The sequence below is a fragment of the Musa acuminata genome, chromosome BXJ1-5, assembly GCF_036884655.1.
Source record: "Musa acuminata AAA Group cultivar baxijiao chromosome BXJ1-5, Cavendish_Baxijiao_AAA, whole genome shotgun sequence".
In the NCBI taxonomy this organism is placed as follows: Eukaryota; Viridiplantae; Streptophyta; class Magnoliopsida; order Zingiberales; family Musaceae; genus Musa; species Musa acuminata.
The window spans coordinates 8,301,791-8,322,754 of NC_088331.1; the positions used below are offsets into that span (position 1 = coordinate 8,301,791).

Below are 20,964 nucleotides of genomic sequence, written 5' to 3' on the forward strand. Positions count from 1 at the left end.
GTACTGACTATAAAAACAAACTGCAGAAATATTGTATTTCTTTTCCCTACTTTAGGTATCAAAAAAGGCTGTGTCGTTGAAATGCCCCAGTGACATCACAATAACATTGAACATAACAAGGATTCGGAAAGAATAACATAGACCATAACAAGGATTATGAAAGAATCATTGAAATACAAACAAACACACAGATGCCCATACATTGAGGGGAAGATTTGGAAAGAAGAGAGAAAAAAAAAAGGGCACAACTAAACATAAGAAGGTCCAACTAGAGAGAAATTAACTGCTATAACCAACATATTTGTAGTATAGGAAAAAAAACTAAGAGCTATTAACTACCGAATCTACAAAGATGACCATACAACAACCCAAATTTTTTCCTCAAAAAACCAACAAGAAATAATAGATAATACCAGAAAGCTAGATCAGACTGCCCATTAATTACACATGACAAAGATCAATCAACTTAAGACTGATGGTTGTACCTTGCCAATGTTGATGGCCTATATCAAAGCAAAATGCTATGAGTGGCAACCATGAGAACAATAACATGAATGAAAGACCATAGTGCATTTCAAGCAAAAAAGATCAACATTCAAATTAAAATTCAGATACTTATAAGCATGGTTTGCTAAATCAGAAAGATCAATACGGTTTGGCTGGTATTTACGGGTCCAACCACTGACCGATAAACCGACGAGCGCTCAAAACAGACAGTCTGATCTGGTTCTATCTATCAATCTGTCTATCAATATATCTATGTTTTTTTATTTTTGCGTGAGAATCAACAAAGATGCAACTATCGACCAATTGCCAACTGCTACCACCCAGAAACAGATGGTCTGGTTCAGATTCTATATATATAATAATATCTTTTCTTTTAACTAGGGTTCAGTTGGGACGTAATTTGTGACCCCTCACATGGTATTGCAGGGAGGTTTCACCCATCACCACCCAAATGGCCGCTCTTGTTCTCCACTCTTATACACCTTCTCTCCTCTACCTTCTCCACTGCCTCTTCTTCCTTTTCCTCCCCTCCTCTATCTCCAACAGCACCATGGTACATTCCAGCATTCAGACACAGTACAACAGAATGGACCAGACCCATACCAGTCTGGTCATGGACCAGCATGGGTCCAGTAACTGATACTGCAAACCTTGCATATAAGAGAACCTTCTAGGGACAAGCAGCAGTTGCATTTGTAAAAAAAATAACAGAACAGTAACTGAGAACCACCAAATTAAGAACTTTATACTCCAAAGATCTATGTGCTTCCTTACTGTGTTAGCCAAGAATCTCAAGCTGACATAATCTGAAAACTTGAAATAGTGGGTCGTGCTATCAAGTTATGAGTTCACGTTTGTAGAGTCGAAAAGGACATCTAATTATGAATTGGACCCTTTTTGGCCTAAGAGTAAAGATTTATCGCCGATAGGCACAGAGGTGAAAAGCTCCAAGGAGTTAAGTATGTTAACAACTTTTATTGTGTTTTTAGTCATATTTGGTTGTGGAGATGCTGCCGACACCCTCGTGTTAGCATTGATATTTACTATGCCATGCTGGTGGCATGTACAGTGCCATCATCCACTCAAAATAGGGGTGCCAATAGAAGTTAGATTAGTATTTTTAAAAGCGCTAAGTACCAAGGTCCTAAAACACCCGAGATGCTAGAGACTCACCTAGGCACCCGCCCAAGTGAAGTGAGATGCCCCAGAATATCAAATTTTAGAAAATATTTTTTACAATTGATAAATATGATCTTAAAAAATAAAAATGACAATATAGTTTCGACTGATGGAGACCTATGCTAAGCAGGTACGTATCCAGTGTTAAACAGTTTTAAAGAGTGATCAATATGGTGCTAAACAGTTATAAAAAGTGGATCAATATGGTAATAAACAGTTCCAAAGAGGGAACTGAGAATAGGAGTATCTGACGGCTGTGGAGGAAGAAGAGGGCAGCGACAACAAATGAAACTGCAAACAAAAGAGGCAGACGAAGGTGGCAGCAGATTAAGTGCAGAGTTTCACTTCGGGTTTGTCTCACTCAAGGGAAAGGGGTTGGTTTAGGGTACATTATTTGGTTCGATTGAACCAATGTCTCACTCAAGGGAAAGGGGTTGGTTTAGGGTACGTTATTTGGTTCGATTGAACCAACTTGCTCGTTCAATCGAACCAGGCTCAAACCCCAACCCAACTTCACTCAGGCGCTCGCCCAGGCACCTTTTGAAAACACTGGGTTATATAACGGTAATATACTACCTACTTTATCATCCTTGAAGGGCACAACTAGTTAAAGCCAAGTGATGATGATCAAAGAAAACTGGCTCTGAGAAATGCTTCAACAAGCCTACAGATATGATCCAATTTAAAAGACGTCTACAGCATCAACATTGCTGACACATCAACAAGGTACATAACACGTAAATATCAATCTGCACTTTGATTCCTCCCAACTCCAACCTCTTTTTCCTACTCACCAACTTAGGCTGAACGCATAACATTCCAGACCATCAACTCCAAAACAATCCCCCTCCCCAAGGTAACATTTCAGCACATGACCAACATGGGTGCAAGTCAAAATGAGAGACCTTCCACACATGTACCTTGTTGTTACTGTAACTAAATGAGTTACACAAAAAAAAACAATTATTTTATGCCACACTTTTGACATCACCAGAATTTAGAAAAATAAAAGTGTCATTCAGTCAAAATACATATTCAGACTATGTTCATTGATTTTTGCAACCAGTGTGTAAATCAACTCCTATCCTGCCAAGAGGAACATTCCCATTATAGCCTTATTATGCAAAACTTGCCTAGTATGGGAATATGGCAACCAGTTTAAATTCAGTAGATCTCACAGCCAACCTTAATCATGCAAAAATTTATTTTTTATCCACTAATACAGCAATTAAACATGGTGTATGACAAATCAACCCCACAATTATGCCATACCCATAACTAGTCAAGCTCAAATTGAAAAGCAAAACTACATGAAACATTATGAAATAATACTAAAACATGAAACTTTACTACTTGTTACTTAAGAAAATGACAGAATGCCAAACAGGAGAATAACACCATCTCATAAGGTAACTTTGAAGGAAAAAAGGTAAAATCATAAGCACTTACTCCTAGACACCAAATCATGCCATGAATATTGTAAGTCTTTGAAATTAACAATAGTCTTAGTTGGTGTCACCAATGGCTTGATCTGCAGAGAAATGAGAAAATCTCAATCATATTATCATATGTAGCAAGAGAACCTTAAATAGTTCAATGAAACAAACCACTTTCCTGGAGAAAATAGGCAAATGAAAATTTACCACCAAGTACCACAAGCCAAAAAAGTACATATCTGCAATTTAGAAACAACAAATAAGAGTACATATTTGAGGAAGCCGTATAAACAGAATTCAAGTAGAAGTTAAATATCAAACCAACCAAACCATGTATTTTTCAAATAACTTCATAGAATTGAAGACTCTAAGTTACAACAGAATTTCCAAGGAACTAACACTAGAAGTCATCATACTCAAAATCAGAAAAGAACTTTCAATATGAGTGTGAAAACAAAATGCTGCATGAACAGATCAACAGCACAAGGACATCATGAAAATCTCACATTATGTCAGTATGATACACATATATTAAGAATCTGCAACTATTTGCAATTGGAAAAAAGATAAGACAGGTGCACCCATTGCACGAGACTCCCGCCAATGTGGGATCGGGATTTGGGGAGGGTCAATATATGCAGCCTTTCCTCTAAATATAGAGAGGTTATTTCCGTGACCCAATATATTTAGAGTAAAATAATATTTATTTATAAGGTCTTTTTCAATATTCATTTGTCTCTTATCGTACTACTAACATTAATTATTGCACCTTTTTTACAACCCATCAGATCCATCTGTTCTTACTACTGCATCCATGTCTCATAAGCACATAGATATTGTACTGTATTGAAATAGCATATCAAGAGAAATATTCAGCCTAGGGAACAATTTCACAAACAATTTTCGGCACACATCACAAGAAAGATGCTTACTTAATATAGTCAGTGGTCCTCTCGTACATGCCACGTCCAACATAGAATTGTTCCTTGACATAAAGAAAAAGCAGTCTCACTTGAACAGAACAAGTAGATAAAGAAACTAAAAGCTCAAGAGACGAAGATCAGGAAGCCTCGCAAAATATGAACCTGGTGCAGCCATTTCACAAGACGCAGTACAGACCAACGATAACATAAATCTGTCAGATGATGGCAGAATGGAATTCGCACAAGGAAGCCAATGAACAACTTGAAAGCAGCATATATTCCAACTATGAAGACATATATTCTAAAAGCAGCAGAATTGGAACCATCCTGGAGTGCTTTACTGAAAAAAACAAATGCCATTTCATAAGCTTATCAAAATCTATCACCATAAAAGACAAAAAAACAACCCGTAAGCACATCAAATTCAATACCAAAAGAAAATTAGAGAAAAAATTCAGAAAACAGAGAATAAAATAAAGTATTGAATCAACGTACATATACAAGTAACAGACGACAAATGAAGCAACAGAAAACCATAACACACGATAAAATATTCGGGCAACAGCTGATCGACGTGATGTAGAATATGCACCATACATCATAAGTACATCCATCACACCTGTCAGAAAATTAACATAATGATAAAAAATAATATTAAAAAATCTCAGTGGTTCACTGGGTACCAAGAAACATAAATGTTTACAAACTTACTTTCTATAAATTTCATCACAACATACGTGGGGCCCAGGCTAAGGACTAGCTTAATGGTTTTCCAGTTAAGCTTACCACCATTGAAGGCGATGATCGTTAATCCCTGAAAGATATATATATATAGATATATATATATATATATATATATATATATATATAAGTACAAATTGATTAAAAGAATGAACTAAAGCAAAGAGCAAAGTAGCTTCTGATTAAAAAGAGTTGTTTCAATGTGCAAAATCAAAATTGTAGTAGAATCCCTTTGTTAAACATAATAAATGGTTAGAATCCCTTTGTTCAACATAATAAATGGTAGCCACAGTCATGATAGATTGGGAACAGATATGATAACCCTAGAGATAAGCAGCTCTCACAATAATGACAGGCATACACCATAATCTAAATTTAGCTTTACATAAGGAACAATTGGTAGTTATCCAAGCAATTAAAGAAAAAAGCACCAATATAAGGGATAAGTTTATAATGATATACCATCTCATTGCCCGAAGGCCCCAAACAATATTAATTTATGAAGAATATCACAGCAGAAGACAAAAATAACAATTAAAACATTTAGTATAAAATTAGGTTGTATGGCTCTTAATCAACCAATATATAAATGTAAATAAACTAGGAATGTTGGCAATGCTCAAGTTTATGATATCAGCGAATTATAATGGAAAAAGGGAAAACATGATCCAACATAAGAAATTGTCAGACAAAAAACAAATTGAAGCCAAACAGATAGAATCTCTGGAAATCAATGAAACTTTGACACAGACAAGGCTCAAGCATGAGAAAGAAAATTATTGTGGATGATTAAGCAACGAAGAAACCTGTGTGACCAATTCTCTTGCTCAAAATGTCATACAGAGGGCAATCAAGCAGCACACTGGACTGTTACACAAGGAAGAAAGGCTAAGGATGAAGTTTTTTTGGAAGGATGCTTTTCCATTGAATTTTGCAACAATTTGCACACTGACCTGATAAGATATTATTGTAGACTGATACTAGTTAATATAATTCATACTCTCTTTGGAAAAAAGAAATTGAAGCCAAATAACTAGACATTTTTAGTTGAAAGGATGTGGATCCAGAACATATTGATCACCATAAGTTCTAGATGCAGACAGTCAGATCAGTTCATAATTAAGTGAAAAAAACATTTTACAATAAATATTGTTTTGATTGGCCTAAAACATTTGGCATATACTTCTATCAGTTGTAATATTTGTGAAGCAGATGACTATCAGCATGCTGATTCACATATTAAAATTTGGCATCCATGTCTATTATCAAGAAAGGCAGCTTCGGAGGCCAGAATAAGATGAATGCAGCAAGTATGAGTTAGGAGACCTAAAAAAATGTCACATTTAGACTTAGAACAAAATTATAATAATTCATCATAGTCCACTCATCCAAGAGATGCACCTGCCAAATGCACTGGCATATGTTAGAAGTGGAAATCATGATGCAAATTTAATTACCAAGTTAAACATCTGCTAGAAGAAATCTCTTGATAATACTGTTGCCAACTCAAAATTTTGAAAGTAGATAAAAAGGCAGGAAAAATGAACCATTATAATCTATAGACCTGGAACATCATAAAAAGAAAGATCCAGAGTCGATGAAAACTATGATAAAGATGTAGGAAAGTTCGGTGCTCCACAAAAGATGTTTTCCCATAATGCTTCCCTCCACCAACAGATAGCAAACCCTGCAGGGAAGGATTTACCAAATCTAAGAAAGAAAACTTATATGAAGCAGCAAAAGAACATTCCCAACTAACACAAATACAATAAACAAACATAACAGCAATTCCAGCAAAATGGATACCTTGAAGTCAAAATTTCAAGCATACTTTACAGATTTAATGAGACGTTTTGCTTCAGAAAGCTAGCAAGCAAATTCCTATTACAAAAACATATAAAAAGATCCAAGAGAAAAATAAATATATCAGCATTGCTAGTGCATAAAATTAAAAAAAGTTGGCTAGCTCCTGTCCCGAGAAAATCAATTTAATTCATTATAGTTGATTTATTTACAAAGAACCATGACGAGCATATAACTCTGATACTTCATTTAGTTCCCCGCCCAAACAATCTACTCTGTACATGCTAGTATAGTTAAACAGCAGCTAATGTGCACAAACACTATCACCCAAGCTAAGAATGAAATGATGAGAATGATATATCAAATTGAACTTCAATGATCCACAACAATCTACAACTAAAATGGATTCACTGACTGATGAAATGGACACTATAAATAGAGTGGAACCTTCTGCAGGATTACATTGCTGGAAAAATTGCAAAAAAGCACCTAATTAGATGCATGTACACAAATTAAAAAGCAGAAAAGAAACAAAATTTGATCTGGATTTGAAGTGTCAGTATAACAAAAAGAAAAATATCCAAAATATAATATAGCACTGACAGACCATTGTCTTCTTGTTGGGCTTCAAGAAAAATGGTGAGCTAAGATTCCAAGGCCAGCTAAGCTTAAAACATCGAAGAGACCTAAGAAAAAAAATGAATCAACAAATAGTGCAGTAAAAGAAGGTAATAATTCACATCTTTCAGAACCTTACTAAGAAAAGTAAAGCATCTGAACATACCAAAAAAATTCATTGAAATCATCATAGTTTCTCCAAGCTGAATGTGCTGCCCGCCCATTGTCATTGTTTGCCGCTTCCTAAATTAGACAAAGACATGAGCATAAAGAAATTAAAAATGAGAGGTTACAAAAGAAAAAAAAATGGATCAGAATTTCCAATAGTGCCTAGTACAGTATGGTATGGGTGGCATTTATCAATTCCACAGCCTCTCATACCAGGGTAAACCTGGCAATATGCTTGACACAGGGATTGTACTACCCAGTATATGATAGTACAGGCCATGTACAGGGCTTTTTTATGTTCTTTTACATTTTTTCAGTCTTTTTTTCCAAAACTTTGTAAATACCCATGTGCCAATACTCAGTACACTGGCATGGACCATTGCAGTATTGTCCATTCCGTATTGGTGCTGATCCAGGTCCTGATCAGTACCTACTGGTCTAGGTCCTGATCGGCATGGAACAGGCCCAGGTCCTGACTGGTACAGTACTAAAATATTAAATTGTAAACCTTGATTTCAACCATAGAAGTAAATTTATGTCGAAAGCCATATTAACCGCACAGACATTTCAGGCCAAAAATGTGAAAGTACAAATTTAACCACAAACTAAGTATGCTAAGATCCATTAAAATGATTTTTTTTTTATGGCGAACACTTCTTAGTTTATTTTTTGATAGAGGATGTTCATCTACAATGCTGGGTCACACCCCTATCAAGCCAAAAATAGCAAAGCACATCCCACTTGTTTCTTGCATGAAGAAGTATCTATTTTGATATCCACAGTAAATCATATCCCCATATTTGTCAAGCTAGTTCACCATTTCCCACCATGTAGCATAATCCAGTCATCATGCCTCCACTCACACACTCATACATGTTTGTAATCAACCATTAACTCATGCATGTTCCTCGCACTGTACCTCCAAACTGAGTTGATCACCTTCTCTTGCCTATTAACCTATGGCCTTCTTTTGACAAATCTAAACCATTTTAGTAAGCTTTTCCTCATCACCCTCTGTCTTCGACCAACTTCAACCTGACAAAAGGTCCGTCACACAATTATGCCTTTCACATGTACAATAGCGATTCATCTCAACATCTAACAGATAGTTACACCAACTTTTGCAGTTTTTGAATCTGAACCGCAGAAAATTATAGCGTAATACACTTGGTCATGGCTAACCACGGTATTCTCCAAGCAATCTAAAAGGCCACAGAGACAACCCTAGCCATTTCTTTGGGGCACTTGAATATTGAATAGCCTTTCCATGAAATACCAAGCCCAATCTTCACAAATTTGTCAATTAAAAACTCCATCACCTAACCTGGAAGAAAATCCTACAAGTTAAAATTATCTTGAAGGTTCCAAGTCCACCTTTTCCATATATGGCCACAACATGTCATTCACAGGACACAATAAGTAGTTCCCAATCTAGATAGAGAGTACCTACTTTATTAAAGAAGGAAAAAAAGCAATATTTCCTGCCGTTGCTAATGGTAGAACCAAGATTGTTTTTTCTTGGAACTTGGCATCTTAAACCATGGAGACATTGCACAAACTCTCCTTAATACTCTTAAGATAATATAGATCATGTACCAATCCCCACATAGTAGATGACGATATTTATCTGAATTCTGAACAACCAAACTAATAGAAGCATAAGTACAGTGGAGCTTATATGCATGATAAAAAATATTTGAACGATCTGTCACGCCTTAAACGGGAGAAGGGTCATTAAAGAGCTTTGGACCTTCATCCAGTTTGAAATTCTTGAGCACTTAAAGGAATTAGATGCAAGCATCAAATACATAAGTAGCAGACTGTGATCGAAAAGACACAGAATAAGAAGCAAGCTTTCAAATATCAGTTGGACTGGTATGTACCAACTGGTATATATCGCAAGGACCTATATATACTGCTCTGACCAAGGACTGATAACAGAACATACAGATTAATATTAGTCAATATCTTTCATTATTTACTCTGGTGATACCAAGCAACACGTCATACCATCCGGTATACCAGTATGATACTAGACTAACCAGTCAAGGAAACTGGCATCTTGTATGAACTGAAATTTAAATCCTTGGTTAAAAGCAGAACAAATTTCATAAATCACATTAAATTAACTGAATATGGCTATTTAATTTATCTGCATATGAACAACCAAAGCCTTCAATTCACCGGATGCTGCTATAAACATCTATATCATAAGAAAGAACTAAAATAAGAAAGAAAATTGAGACTTACAGCTACTATTACTTCATATAGAGGGGAAATAACTCGACCAAGAAATGATACTCCATCTGGAGTAGTGCAACTGTTTGCAGGTTGTGCAATTGGTTCACGCATTATCCCCTCTAATTCTCTTGCCATCTTTTCAAAAATTGAAAGGCTATAATTAGATAAAGTACTAAAATATTCTAACATAAGAACTTATGAACAAAACCGAACTCAATTTAACACAAAACAAAGTTATCTAATTATAACTACATACACAAGGTGGAACACACGGAGAAAAAGAATTTAAAAATCTGAATTTAATAATGCAAGTAACTAATTTCATGAAATACACACCCTACACATCATTTTCTCACACCAAACAGGCAACTGCCCATACAGAACTCATTTTGTAAAAAAAAAATTAAGTTACAAACTTACAATAAAGGGAAATAGGAAATCAAGTGGAAGACGAAAATCATAGGAGACCTCAAAGTTCTCAAAATTAAACACGCAAAAAGAAGCACACAATATCCAAGTAAAAGAATCACAACATAGTTTCTTGCGTCAGCTCAAACAGGAAACAAGAACAGCAAAGTACATCCCAAACTAATCTCCAGGATAGCATTGTAACTGTCAACCTCAATACACTACATGCTTTTTGAGTCTCTGTTGTCAGGAGTTGGATTTGGATTGGCTGAAGGGGAAGGAGAAAATTGGGTTTGGGATAAGCCAAGGGGTTTGGATCATCCAAGCCAGCCCAGACAAATGCCTGGGAAGCCTAGTGCCATACCTAGGGCGGTTGCCCAGTTGGAGGAACCTAATCTAAGGTCCATCAAGGCACCTAGGCAAATGCCTTGCTGTGTTAAGCCTCATCAATAAATAACTTGGTCTTCAACAAGAGACCCACCTTGAGTATAAGCCTACAATAAGGTACTGAAGCATCAGACATGTCACTCCAAACAATGTAATAGAGCTATATGTTTCCTTTTCTCAAGATCATTATAACCTAAAAGGTAGCATGCTTGTGTGTTCTTAAAAAATAAAGCATAATGTGGTATCTTTCCAATATAAAACATGTAGTGTTGACATATACATTGCATGAAAATTGAACATTAGTGACAACAGAGACTCAAAAAGCAGTTCAAATGAATCTGGAATCAGACACCTCCAGGTAAGGGTCCATAACTGGTAGCTTCAATTGAATCCCAAATATTTTATAATGTGCATAGAAATATTAAGCTATTCTTGGACTATATAATCATTCATCATCTATATGCTGTGATTGATATGAAAGAAGTTTGTTAAGATCCTAAGATGTCTAAACTGATGGTAGAAACGACCTACATATGCAAGATACTAAGAAGTAAAACCTAACGATTTGATGCAACAATCAAGACGAAACAGCAGCAATAAAACTTTGCACAAAATGCAGATATGCCTAAGATTAGACATCTTAGTTTGAATGGGTAAGGAGGCGAGATATACAAACAAATGAAAACCACACGAGGCATTCAACATATGTTTAAACTTAAATAAAGGGAATTCTATCATATGAGATCCTGTCAGCTGAATCCAAGAAAGCGTGTAGGCATTCGGTATATCTTTTTTCCCCTCCAAAAGATTACTTAGTTGACAAACTGCTGAACAGCAAAGTAAGTCGGAAATTTTACGACAAATATTCAATGTAACTATTGAACAGATACTTTACTTATTGGCTTGATTACACGTCTAAATAAAAAATTATGGTAATATAAATATTCTCTTTCGATCATAAGAGCCTTTAGTACCAGCCAACCAGTTAGAAAATAGAAGCATAAAAAAAGCAAATGTATGAAAAGTTAAATAAGAAAATGGTGACTAGAACTTAATAAAAGTAATATAACATATGCATGAGAAAATTTCCACTAGAATTCGACCAATTGGAGCTCTAAGGAGTTCTAAACTACTAAAATTTGCAACAGCAATCAGCTCGAGTCTTTATGTTTTCATACAAGTAATGGATGAATTTACTAGGAATATTAAAAATAATAATGATGAGTGTGGTTTGTTGATAACAATGTTTTGATTGCTACGAATCAATTTGAGATAAATTTTAAACATGAATTATGGCCACAAATGTTAGAAATTTGAAGTTTCAGATCAAGTAGGTTCAGAGACTTTTTTTTAACTTGAATTGTGGACAAAAATGATAGATATAGAAATTTCAGATTAAGTAGGCCAAAGTCCTAATATATGATTGATAACTTTAGCAATACCAGGAAAACAATTAAGATTTACTCAAAATAGATGGACAAGAAGTTATGAGAAGCAAAAGTTTTATATGTCTAGAATCTATTGTTAAGGTACATCTTTGAAAACATTATTCTTAAATATAAATTGATATGGTTAAAGTGGAAATGAGAGTCCATAATGGTTGTATAACCATTATGTGTTCTTTAGATGAAAAAGAAACTTCCATAAAAACATTGTTAGCGAGCTACGCATGTAGATCGTGTTATGCACAACAGCACAAAAACATCACTTAAGCAATGATATTGAGATGGATGTAGAATACCAAAATTGATAAAACAAGAAACATCTACATCCCTAAATAACAAGGGATAGTTCCTACCAGAACTTAATGAGAAGAACTCCTTGACACAATGGTGGGAAAGATCAGTGTGTTGACCCTGAATAGTTGGGACTATAGATGTTCTAGTTGTATATAGGGGTAGCACAAATTTAAAGAAACAATAAAGCTGCACCAAGATTTAAAAAAATAAATTGCAAGAAAAAAAGCTTATGCACAAAGAAGTTACCATCAAAGATTTTTTTCCTACGAATGTAACATATGATTAGTTGGATCTACTTACATGATGAAATATATAGCATATACACTCTGGAAGAAACCTAATGTTGGCAGCTTCTCCCCATATCAGGAAGTATAAACTAACAAACAACAATTTCTTTTCTCTGCTGATGTTATCAATACTGCACAAAATCCAATGTATAGCCATTAAAAAAACCACTGATAAAGGGAAAACAAACAGAAATAAACAAGGGGAATATGCCACAAGATCAAATTTGTACTTATTCCAAACAGGCTGAAGAGGCAAATAGTTGCACCATTTTGTATAGTTTTCAAGAGACTTCTTGAAGACACTATTCACAGCAGTCTCATCTATTTTCTGCCCAAATAAGGATAGTTTTACAAAGCATGAAATAATTCACTTTCAAATTTGAGAATTCAAAAATAATTATGCTGATAAATAAAATAAGAACAATGAATGAACAAAATTCAGAACAACTAAAACAAAAGACAGGTTAACAAATAAATAACAAGCTGAAGCAACCCTACATGAACAAGGGAAAAGAAAACTAGTGTATTACTAATAGATTAAGCAGTTTCCAGAAAAAGACTGATTCCAAATTTATACGCCAAAAATAGTATGATAACCAAGTTCAGGAAAGACTACCAAAATTGCAAAAGAACATTTAATATATTTTATATTGATGTACTAAGATTTGATATCTTATAAATAATCTGGGTATGAAAATATTTTATAATTTTCAGGTCTCCACCTAATCAGTAACAAATCCCCCTGTGACCTCGGCAGAACTGGCCTTCCAAGTTCAAGGAGAAACAATAGGGACAAAATGATCAGTGTCCATTTCATTCCTGCTTTATGTTTCTTATTTAACTCTTAATAAAGGAATGATTTTGTGAATAATACAATCTAAAAGAAAAGATATTTTTCAAAAATGTAGTAATTTAAATTCCAGAAATGACTAATGTGATAGTTCTCTGCAGCCTAGATGAACATTTTTGTCAAAAAATATTCCTCATCCCCTAATTCGACCAAAGTCAAAATGTTTTGGTACAAATTCTTCACATAAGAAATATCAACCGCATGAAGAAATAATAAAACTAGAACAGTAACACTCTTTCCAGAGGGTAGTACTTAGTACAAATTATTCATGCATTACAATCAAAAGATACCGACGCATCAAATTTAGAATAACAGGCAATATGCAATATTTGATAGATCATATTCAAAAAAGGACTAAGAAAATATACTGGTAATAACCAGCAAATGAGGCCCTACCTAAAATATTACTCACATGATATTATCAGCTATTTACGACAAAGATTGTAATTTCGCACCGCACCAAAGTTTCGATCTCAGCTCGGTATGGTACGGTACGAGCATACCAAGTGATACGCTTCGATGTATCACTCGATATATTTATATATAATAAAAAAGTTAAAAAATAATGAAAAAAAGGCGACATAGTCTCATTTCTTCTCCCCACATGGGGAGAAGAAACCGAGGAGAAGAATCGATATATATATATATATATATATATATATATATATATATATATATATATATATATATATATATATATATATATATATATATATATATATATATATATATATATATAAATAAAAGGTTAAAAAATAATAAGAAGGAGAAGAAACCAAGGAGAAGAGGTTTCTTCTCCAGTTTCTTCTCCCCGCGTGAGGAGAAGAAATCGAGCGTTCTCCTCGCAAAGCCCCGACGACATCGCTGAAGCTTCTTCTCCCCACACGAATGAGAAGTCATCAACGATGCCGAGGCCTCGTTGCCTCAGACGAGAAGGAGGCGACATCTTATCTGCATCGTTCGGCGAGGGAGGGTGGCGACAGATCGAGATCGTCGAGGGAGAGCAACACCAAATCTTCAAGTTCTCCCGTTTCTTCTCCCTCTTCTTCCTTCTCCCTCGGCTAATACCGCCCGGTAGCGGGCAACGACAATCGAAATCAACCGTTACTGACCAATTTCGAGCGATAACGGGACGAAAACAACCCCAATCGACGGTACCACCCGGTAGCGTGTGGTCTGTGTATCGATCTGCTGGCAGACCGATATATACTGTCTGGTACGAGCGGTATCATTCAAAATTAAAATCCTTGATTTACAATTCCCAATTGTCAGTCGTAACAATCAAAATAGATACAACCTGATTATCAGTCAGCATCCTTCTAATAAGTTTACCCCTCAACCAAATAATTTCATTCCAAAGTTGTCCAAAGACTCCAAACAATATGTTGGTACACGAGTTTTTTAAAAGAGTACAAAAACAAAGATCTATTAAATCCGTAAGTGAAAAAGATAAATCTACAACACCAATGCTTAGTATTGGTTTATTATAAAGTCAAATAGAAGGTATGCCATAAATCTAGGCAGCAACAACTGAAGGAAATAAAATTTCACCAAGCAGAAACAAAGTGATAGTCTCAAGTTTCTCAAACCTAAAATACTAATCTAAGATAAAAAAGACAATTACTAATGAAAGTCCAAAATTTGCAATCTTAAGCAATGAACCAGTACCTCCTAAAAAGAAAACATTGTTTTTGCGAATCTTAAGCAATGAACCAGTACGTCCTAAATATACATCGTCTCAAACTAAAAACAGACAACCAGAATAATTAGAAGATCCAAGAAATCTTTGCACCTTGCCAAGGGTATCGATGTTTCACTTTCCAATCAAATATAAGCAGACAACCATGCAACGTGGCAGCACCAAGGAGCTCCAACAAAGCTGTCTGCTTTGTGAAAAGATATGCAGGATATTCTTTAAAAAATCTAATAAATCTCCCACTGTATATAACTCGTATTTTGTCTTGCAATCTTCATTTTAAGTGAACAGAGCCATAATTTCCTCTTCCAATATAGTGAGAAAAGGAAGACAGAGAAAGATAAGGGCACATGCCCCAAGGATTGTCATATCAACACAATGGAGTCATATAAGCATACCTTTCAAGCACAGTACAATTCCATGTCATGACAGTTGACACCGTTGTTAATATGATGGCACCTCCAACACAGGTAAGCATAACCTGTGTCAATATTCCAGGATGGATTTTAACTTATGCCAACACATACCAATCAGCACAGAAATCTTTGGCGTCACATTGGGGTAAGTGGAAGACCATTGATGACAAGTACCTAAAAATAAAGTACAAAAGAACATTTTTGTTTTCCACTAGCCTCATTTATTCTTTTCCCTACCTTTATTTTCCTACTTCCCAACCTATGAGAACCCATCTTTCTCATTACACAGAAAACAAACCATGCAACTAAGGCAATCCACACTGCTTCTACCTGCTGTCTTTTGTCTTAATAAGTTAAGAAGCACATTGATCTATGAATATATGTGACATTTACTTATTTAGTACATAATCATAGACTTTCCTGGTTTTCATTTATAATCTTGAAGATTTTTCACTTTGATTGCTAAATTGCCAAATGATCCCCGGTCACATAGACTATGAGTAGTCTCTTGATGACCTATTTGATGCCCACAGCTTTTTCAAACATTGGTCAATCAAGGTTCTCCATTCCGCTAGTACGAAACAAGCAGTATGTACCAGTCCATGGCGGACGGCACTTCAAGCAATTTGATTTGACCAATAAGAAAATAAAAAAAACTTGGAAGTGTTTAATTTGTGAGAGCCCTCTTCTCCACACTGTCACAAACGGTCGCCGCATACTCGCAACAACTTCGTTCAACGAACCGTTCATCGCTTTTGCATGCTTGAACAGAGACATTGCAGCCTGTTTTGCCTTAGTTTTGTGTGCTTTTGTTTGTAAAAATACATGTTCGAACGGTTTACAATGCACAGTGCGACCGCTCACCATGCCAGGCCAAAAAGCCCCAAAATGGCTCTGTTTTCGCATGTCGTGGGCTATTTTCTGTAGCCCGCTACAACGCGTGAAATGTTAGCCATCTCAGCACCCTGGAACCCCCCGAGTGGCACAGGGCTAGATGGGGATTCGATATATTGTCGGGCGTTGAAAAATCTTCACAAGTTCGCATGTTGACTTGACGGGAACTTACCTTCACGTCCGGCACCCGATGAGCAGTTGTTTGTGGACTTGCAACTGTTCATTCTACCTTCTAAAGTCCTTGTTTTCCTCCTTCCTCTTTTTTCTCCTGTGCACACAAGGTGCTTGCTGAATTGCTTGTAAAGCTTCCCCTCTTTGCGAGACGTCAAGACTTGTCCGTCACTCATTTTCAATCTAATCAACTTTCTATTTTACAGGTCCTTCGGAACCTGTACGAGGTTGTAACTAGGCTGAACCTTTGCAAACGCATATGTCGTAAAGACGCCTCAAGACTTAAGCAATCCTAGCAAAGTCTGTGAAGTTGACGCAAAGGTACGTCATGACTTAGGCAACTCAAGCTAAGTTCGCGTCTTTGCCGCAAGGATGCCTCACGACTTAGGCAATTCCAGCTAAGTTCGTGACAATACGTGGGGGGTACAGAATCGCTCCTGAGCCGCTATCGTGGAATGTCACCTACCTCCCGAATATGTTGTTAGCGAGGGCTCTTATCCATACATCGGGGGAATGGAAACACCCCCGACCCATTGTCATCCGACACCGCCTACCCTCCTTGTTGCTCGCTATCGTTCATCACCCACCCCCCCCGAGAAGCTTCCTGCTATTCTCCTCTTCTTCCTCTTCCTCTGCTTTCTCTTATTCCATCTTCCTATTCCTTCACTGTCTCCTCTTCCCACTTCTTCCACTTCCTCCACATTCTCCTCTTCTTTGTTCCTTTGCATTCCTCTTCCGATCTCCTTCATCACACCTTTTTCCTCTTCGAAACACTAGTACCTAGTGTAGATACACTGGTACCAACCAACACGTACCAGTCTGCTACCTATCAATACATACCAAGCTGACCATGTCACCAATATGAGTTGCTTGCTCAAACAAATACACAGAAGGCCTAAGAACAAAAATACAAGAGATGACAAAAAGAGGGAATGTGAGCAAGAATTAATCAAAATTGTCAACATAATACTGTACCTATCTAAGAACCAAAAAACTTACAGGTTCACTGCCTAAAATACTCCCAAATCTCGACTGTTCATTGGCAAGAAGATGAACGACATGTTCTCGTTGGTTGCTGACATTATCTTTCTGCATAACAAGCAAACACCACACTTCATTAGCCAATTTAGTGCAATTATCACAATGTTCGTTCCTACAGATTGAAAGGCAAAAGAGACAAATAACATTTTTTTAAAAAGTATGCCAATATAATGAAGAGTATTACAAGGCAGCAAAATAAGTATTTTCAAGGATCAAATTGTTGAATTACTGCATTCACATCGAGTATTTTACTCCTATAATACTATAGCAACAGCCTCCAACAATTATAGACATGGTTCAAAAAGCTTGAGTGAAAGTGCATTCAAGTTAGTTCTCTGATGCAAGTAATTGATTCAAGTTAGTACTATAAGGTAGACTGTTACTGCCATTTCTAGGACAATGCTATTAAGGTCATTTAATAAAATTAACAACTGTTGGAGCAACAAGCAGCTGTTATTAACAACCAGTACCCGGCTATATATTCACTAGGCAATTTGAAGACTATCCTACTTTGTTGTCTCTAATCATGTTGTCAGTGAACTTCTCTACCTTTCTCACACCTCACAACTGCAACTGACTACTTGACCTTACTTTCATCGACAAGCACAGACCATATATCAACAACAATAACAAAGTCATAAGTTCCATCTATTCGGGTTGACTAGATGGATCTTTTGCAGCCATATGTACAAAAGTTAAGTTCGAATACTTTAAATCATTATTTATATTTTATAGTTTCTATTAAAGTATTTTCAGGTCTTTCTCTATCTCTCCTTATACCACTAACATTAATCATTTTATCTCTTTTGACTACCGCATTCGAAAGTGTCCTAAGCACATGCACATACCATTTTAAACGATTTTCTCTCATCTTATCCGCTCTCAAAACGATGCTTAGTTATTGACAAATAAAAGTATTTATTTTCCTATCTTTCCTAATAACTCTATACATCTATCTCAACATTCTCATTTCGACAACACAAACTTTTTATATATATTATTTCTTAACTGCCCAAACACTTAGATGCAAAAAATATTGTTGATCTCACAACTATCTTATAAATTTTATCTTTTAAAGTCAAAGGTATCTAATGATCATGCAAGACTCCTGATGACCCTCGTCATTTTAATCATCATGTTTTTACTCTATAAATAATATCCTCATCTTAGTGAATAATTGATCCAAGATACCTAAAGCTTTTACTTAAAGGATCTTCTTGTCCATCCAATTTAACTATATTCTCCTATCTATTTCTAGAATCACTAAAATTGTATTTTATATATTCAGTTTTAATTCCACATAATCTCAAAACCTTTAATTTCTAAAGCTTGCCTCCATAGCTCAAGTTTATAATTAATTCTACATAGGTTCTATCATGTAAGTGACTATTAAATTCATTCATTATCAACGTGAAAAAGTAAGGACTTAATGTGATTCCTTAATAGAATCCTATACTAAAAGGAAACTCATTAGATACATTCTCTATAGTTCTAGCGGTAGTAGTTACATTATCATATATATTTAATAACGTCAATATAATTAGTGGATACACGCTTCTTTTCTAAAACTCATCATAATAAATATTTAGGAACCCAATCATAGGCTTTTCTCTAAATTAACAAGTACAAACCATCTCAGACTTATTTTAAAACTTTAATATGTAAAATGATCATTTATCTTATTCCCCATCATGAGCATTCTTTTTTTTTTCTTTCAAAGGATAAGTGACGAAGGCGAAATTCAAGCCCATGACTTACAATAAACTATCAAAGTCTTTAGCAACTAAGAACCAATTGATACCTTTTATGACATGACACCTTCAGCCATATAGATGAACATAATATTCATCTGCATTCATGTCGACATGGTTGCTTGTCGAACATCCAGACCAATAAAAAAAAAGAGAATCATAATTAATCCATAAACTTTCCTTACACCTAAAAGGGTATACGATGATCACATATCATCAATATCACTTTTACACTTGATGTCATTATTAACTTTGTAATCCTCATATGCAAATTATCCTCTAAAATCTATCCTTGTTATTGAACCATAAATCAAAAAACAATAATGTTTTCTACTCTTTGAATATTTTTCTCACTATAAGCTCTTCATTTCTTATGTTCATGTCAATGAATACGCATTTTGTTTCATTTGTTGGTTCAGACTAGTTCCAACGTAAACATTAAGCAGGACAAGACTATACTGCTAAGAAATCATCATTATAAACTCGAGTCATTACAAATAATAGAAATATAGTTTAAGACAATAAAATACGAAACATATGTATTTATTTGAGACTAGACCTGTTTGTGACACGAGAGGTAAGTCAACAAAATCTCAAATTCAAATAGATTGATCTTTTGGTTTGCTTAAGAAAATATAGATGAGAATTCAAAAACACGTAACTCAAAGGAACCTAATCTTAAGTTTAAAACCAAACCACAACCATAAGCTCACTTCTTCATTTCATCCTTAATATAATACTAGGTTTTGAGACCTAAACAGGATCCAAAGTGTCATGACCTTAATTAGCATCCATTCCATCTCCTTGCGCCTGTTGATGCTTGCACTTCTTATCCCAACTTGTATCATCTTGCATGTGTTATAGACTGCTATGAGAATTGCTCTAAACTTTCATTTTGGCTGATTGGCAACAAATGGGTCAACCAGCATATGTATATTGTTTTAGATACTATGTTACCTTTGTTGTGGCTTAACAAGCAGTGGCATAGTATCCATCAGTGCTTCCAGATATTCTGTAACCTTCTTAGGTTTCCGAATCAGTTTCACATGCTTCTTATGTAAAACATTTGCTGACCATTTTATATTGAGGTTCAAAAATATGAAAGAAAACACTTCAAAACAACCTCTAGCTGACTCAATCACCGTCCATCATGTTCATCCATTTTCATGATTTAATCATCAATTTCTCCAGATATGCCAATGGATAACTGAAGAACATGAATCAGGCCCCAGCTTCCACTTCATGCAGCACAGATCAGAAGAACAAATGCAATAAGGCTGCTTAGGACAAAGTCTCAGCTAGATACAAGGGCTGGTTTGCTAAGTGTAAAGGAGTACGAGTAGTGTCTTGAACAGCAAAAAACATAGTTGAACTTCAAGAGAATTGCTATGTCATCATACTGAACACCATGCCACCCATATCTACCATTCTGATTATGGACCAATATGTTTCTTTTTGTGATATCAAGGTGGTATATACATATCTTACCTAATCATATATTACCAAAAGCGGTATCAGAAAGAGATTTAAAACCTTCAGCTATGTAATAAACAAGAGATCAGGTTTTTGATTTATGAATCAGGTTTGAACCAAGGTTCGCAATACCGTACCGTACCGGTGTTTCGACCTGGGCTCGGTACCGGTACGGTACAGTATACCGAGCGGTACACCCAAGTGTATCAAGTACTGTAGCTCTGCTACATAGCTA

General features: G+C 35.5%; 1 protein-coding gene across 2 annotated transcripts in view; it reads right to left on the reverse strand.

Moving 5' to 3' along the window:
* Positions 1–20,964, reverse strand: part of LOC135673566 (callose synthase 9-like) — a 75,807-nt gene that overhangs the window by 47,158 nt on the left and 7,685 nt on the right. For both annotated transcript variants that reach the window (XM_065182619.1, XM_065182618.1), the window contains exons 8-20: positions 17,464–17,553; positions 12,668–12,765; positions 12,451–12,568; positions 9,626–9,751; positions 7,374–7,450; positions 7,197–7,275; positions 6,351–6,473; positions 4,757–4,859; positions 4,541–4,664; positions 4,208–4,385; positions 4,055–4,107; positions 3,301–3,361; positions 3,136–3,217 (exon numbers count right to left, since the gene is read on the reverse strand). In XM_065182619.1, the coding sequence (XP_065038691.1) occupies positions 3,136–3,217; positions 3,301–3,361; positions 4,055–4,107; positions 4,208–4,385; positions 4,541–4,664; positions 4,757–4,859; positions 6,351–6,473; positions 7,197–7,275; positions 7,374–7,450; positions 9,626–9,751; positions 12,451–12,568; positions 12,668–12,765; positions 17,464–17,553 (1,312 nt within the window). The remainder of the gene's footprint in view (positions 1–3,135; positions 3,218–3,300; positions 3,362–4,054; positions 4,108–4,207; positions 4,386–4,540; positions 4,665–4,756; positions 4,860–6,350; positions 6,474–7,196; positions 7,276–7,373; positions 7,451–9,625; positions 9,752–12,450; positions 12,569–12,667; positions 12,766–17,463; positions 17,554–20,964) is intronic.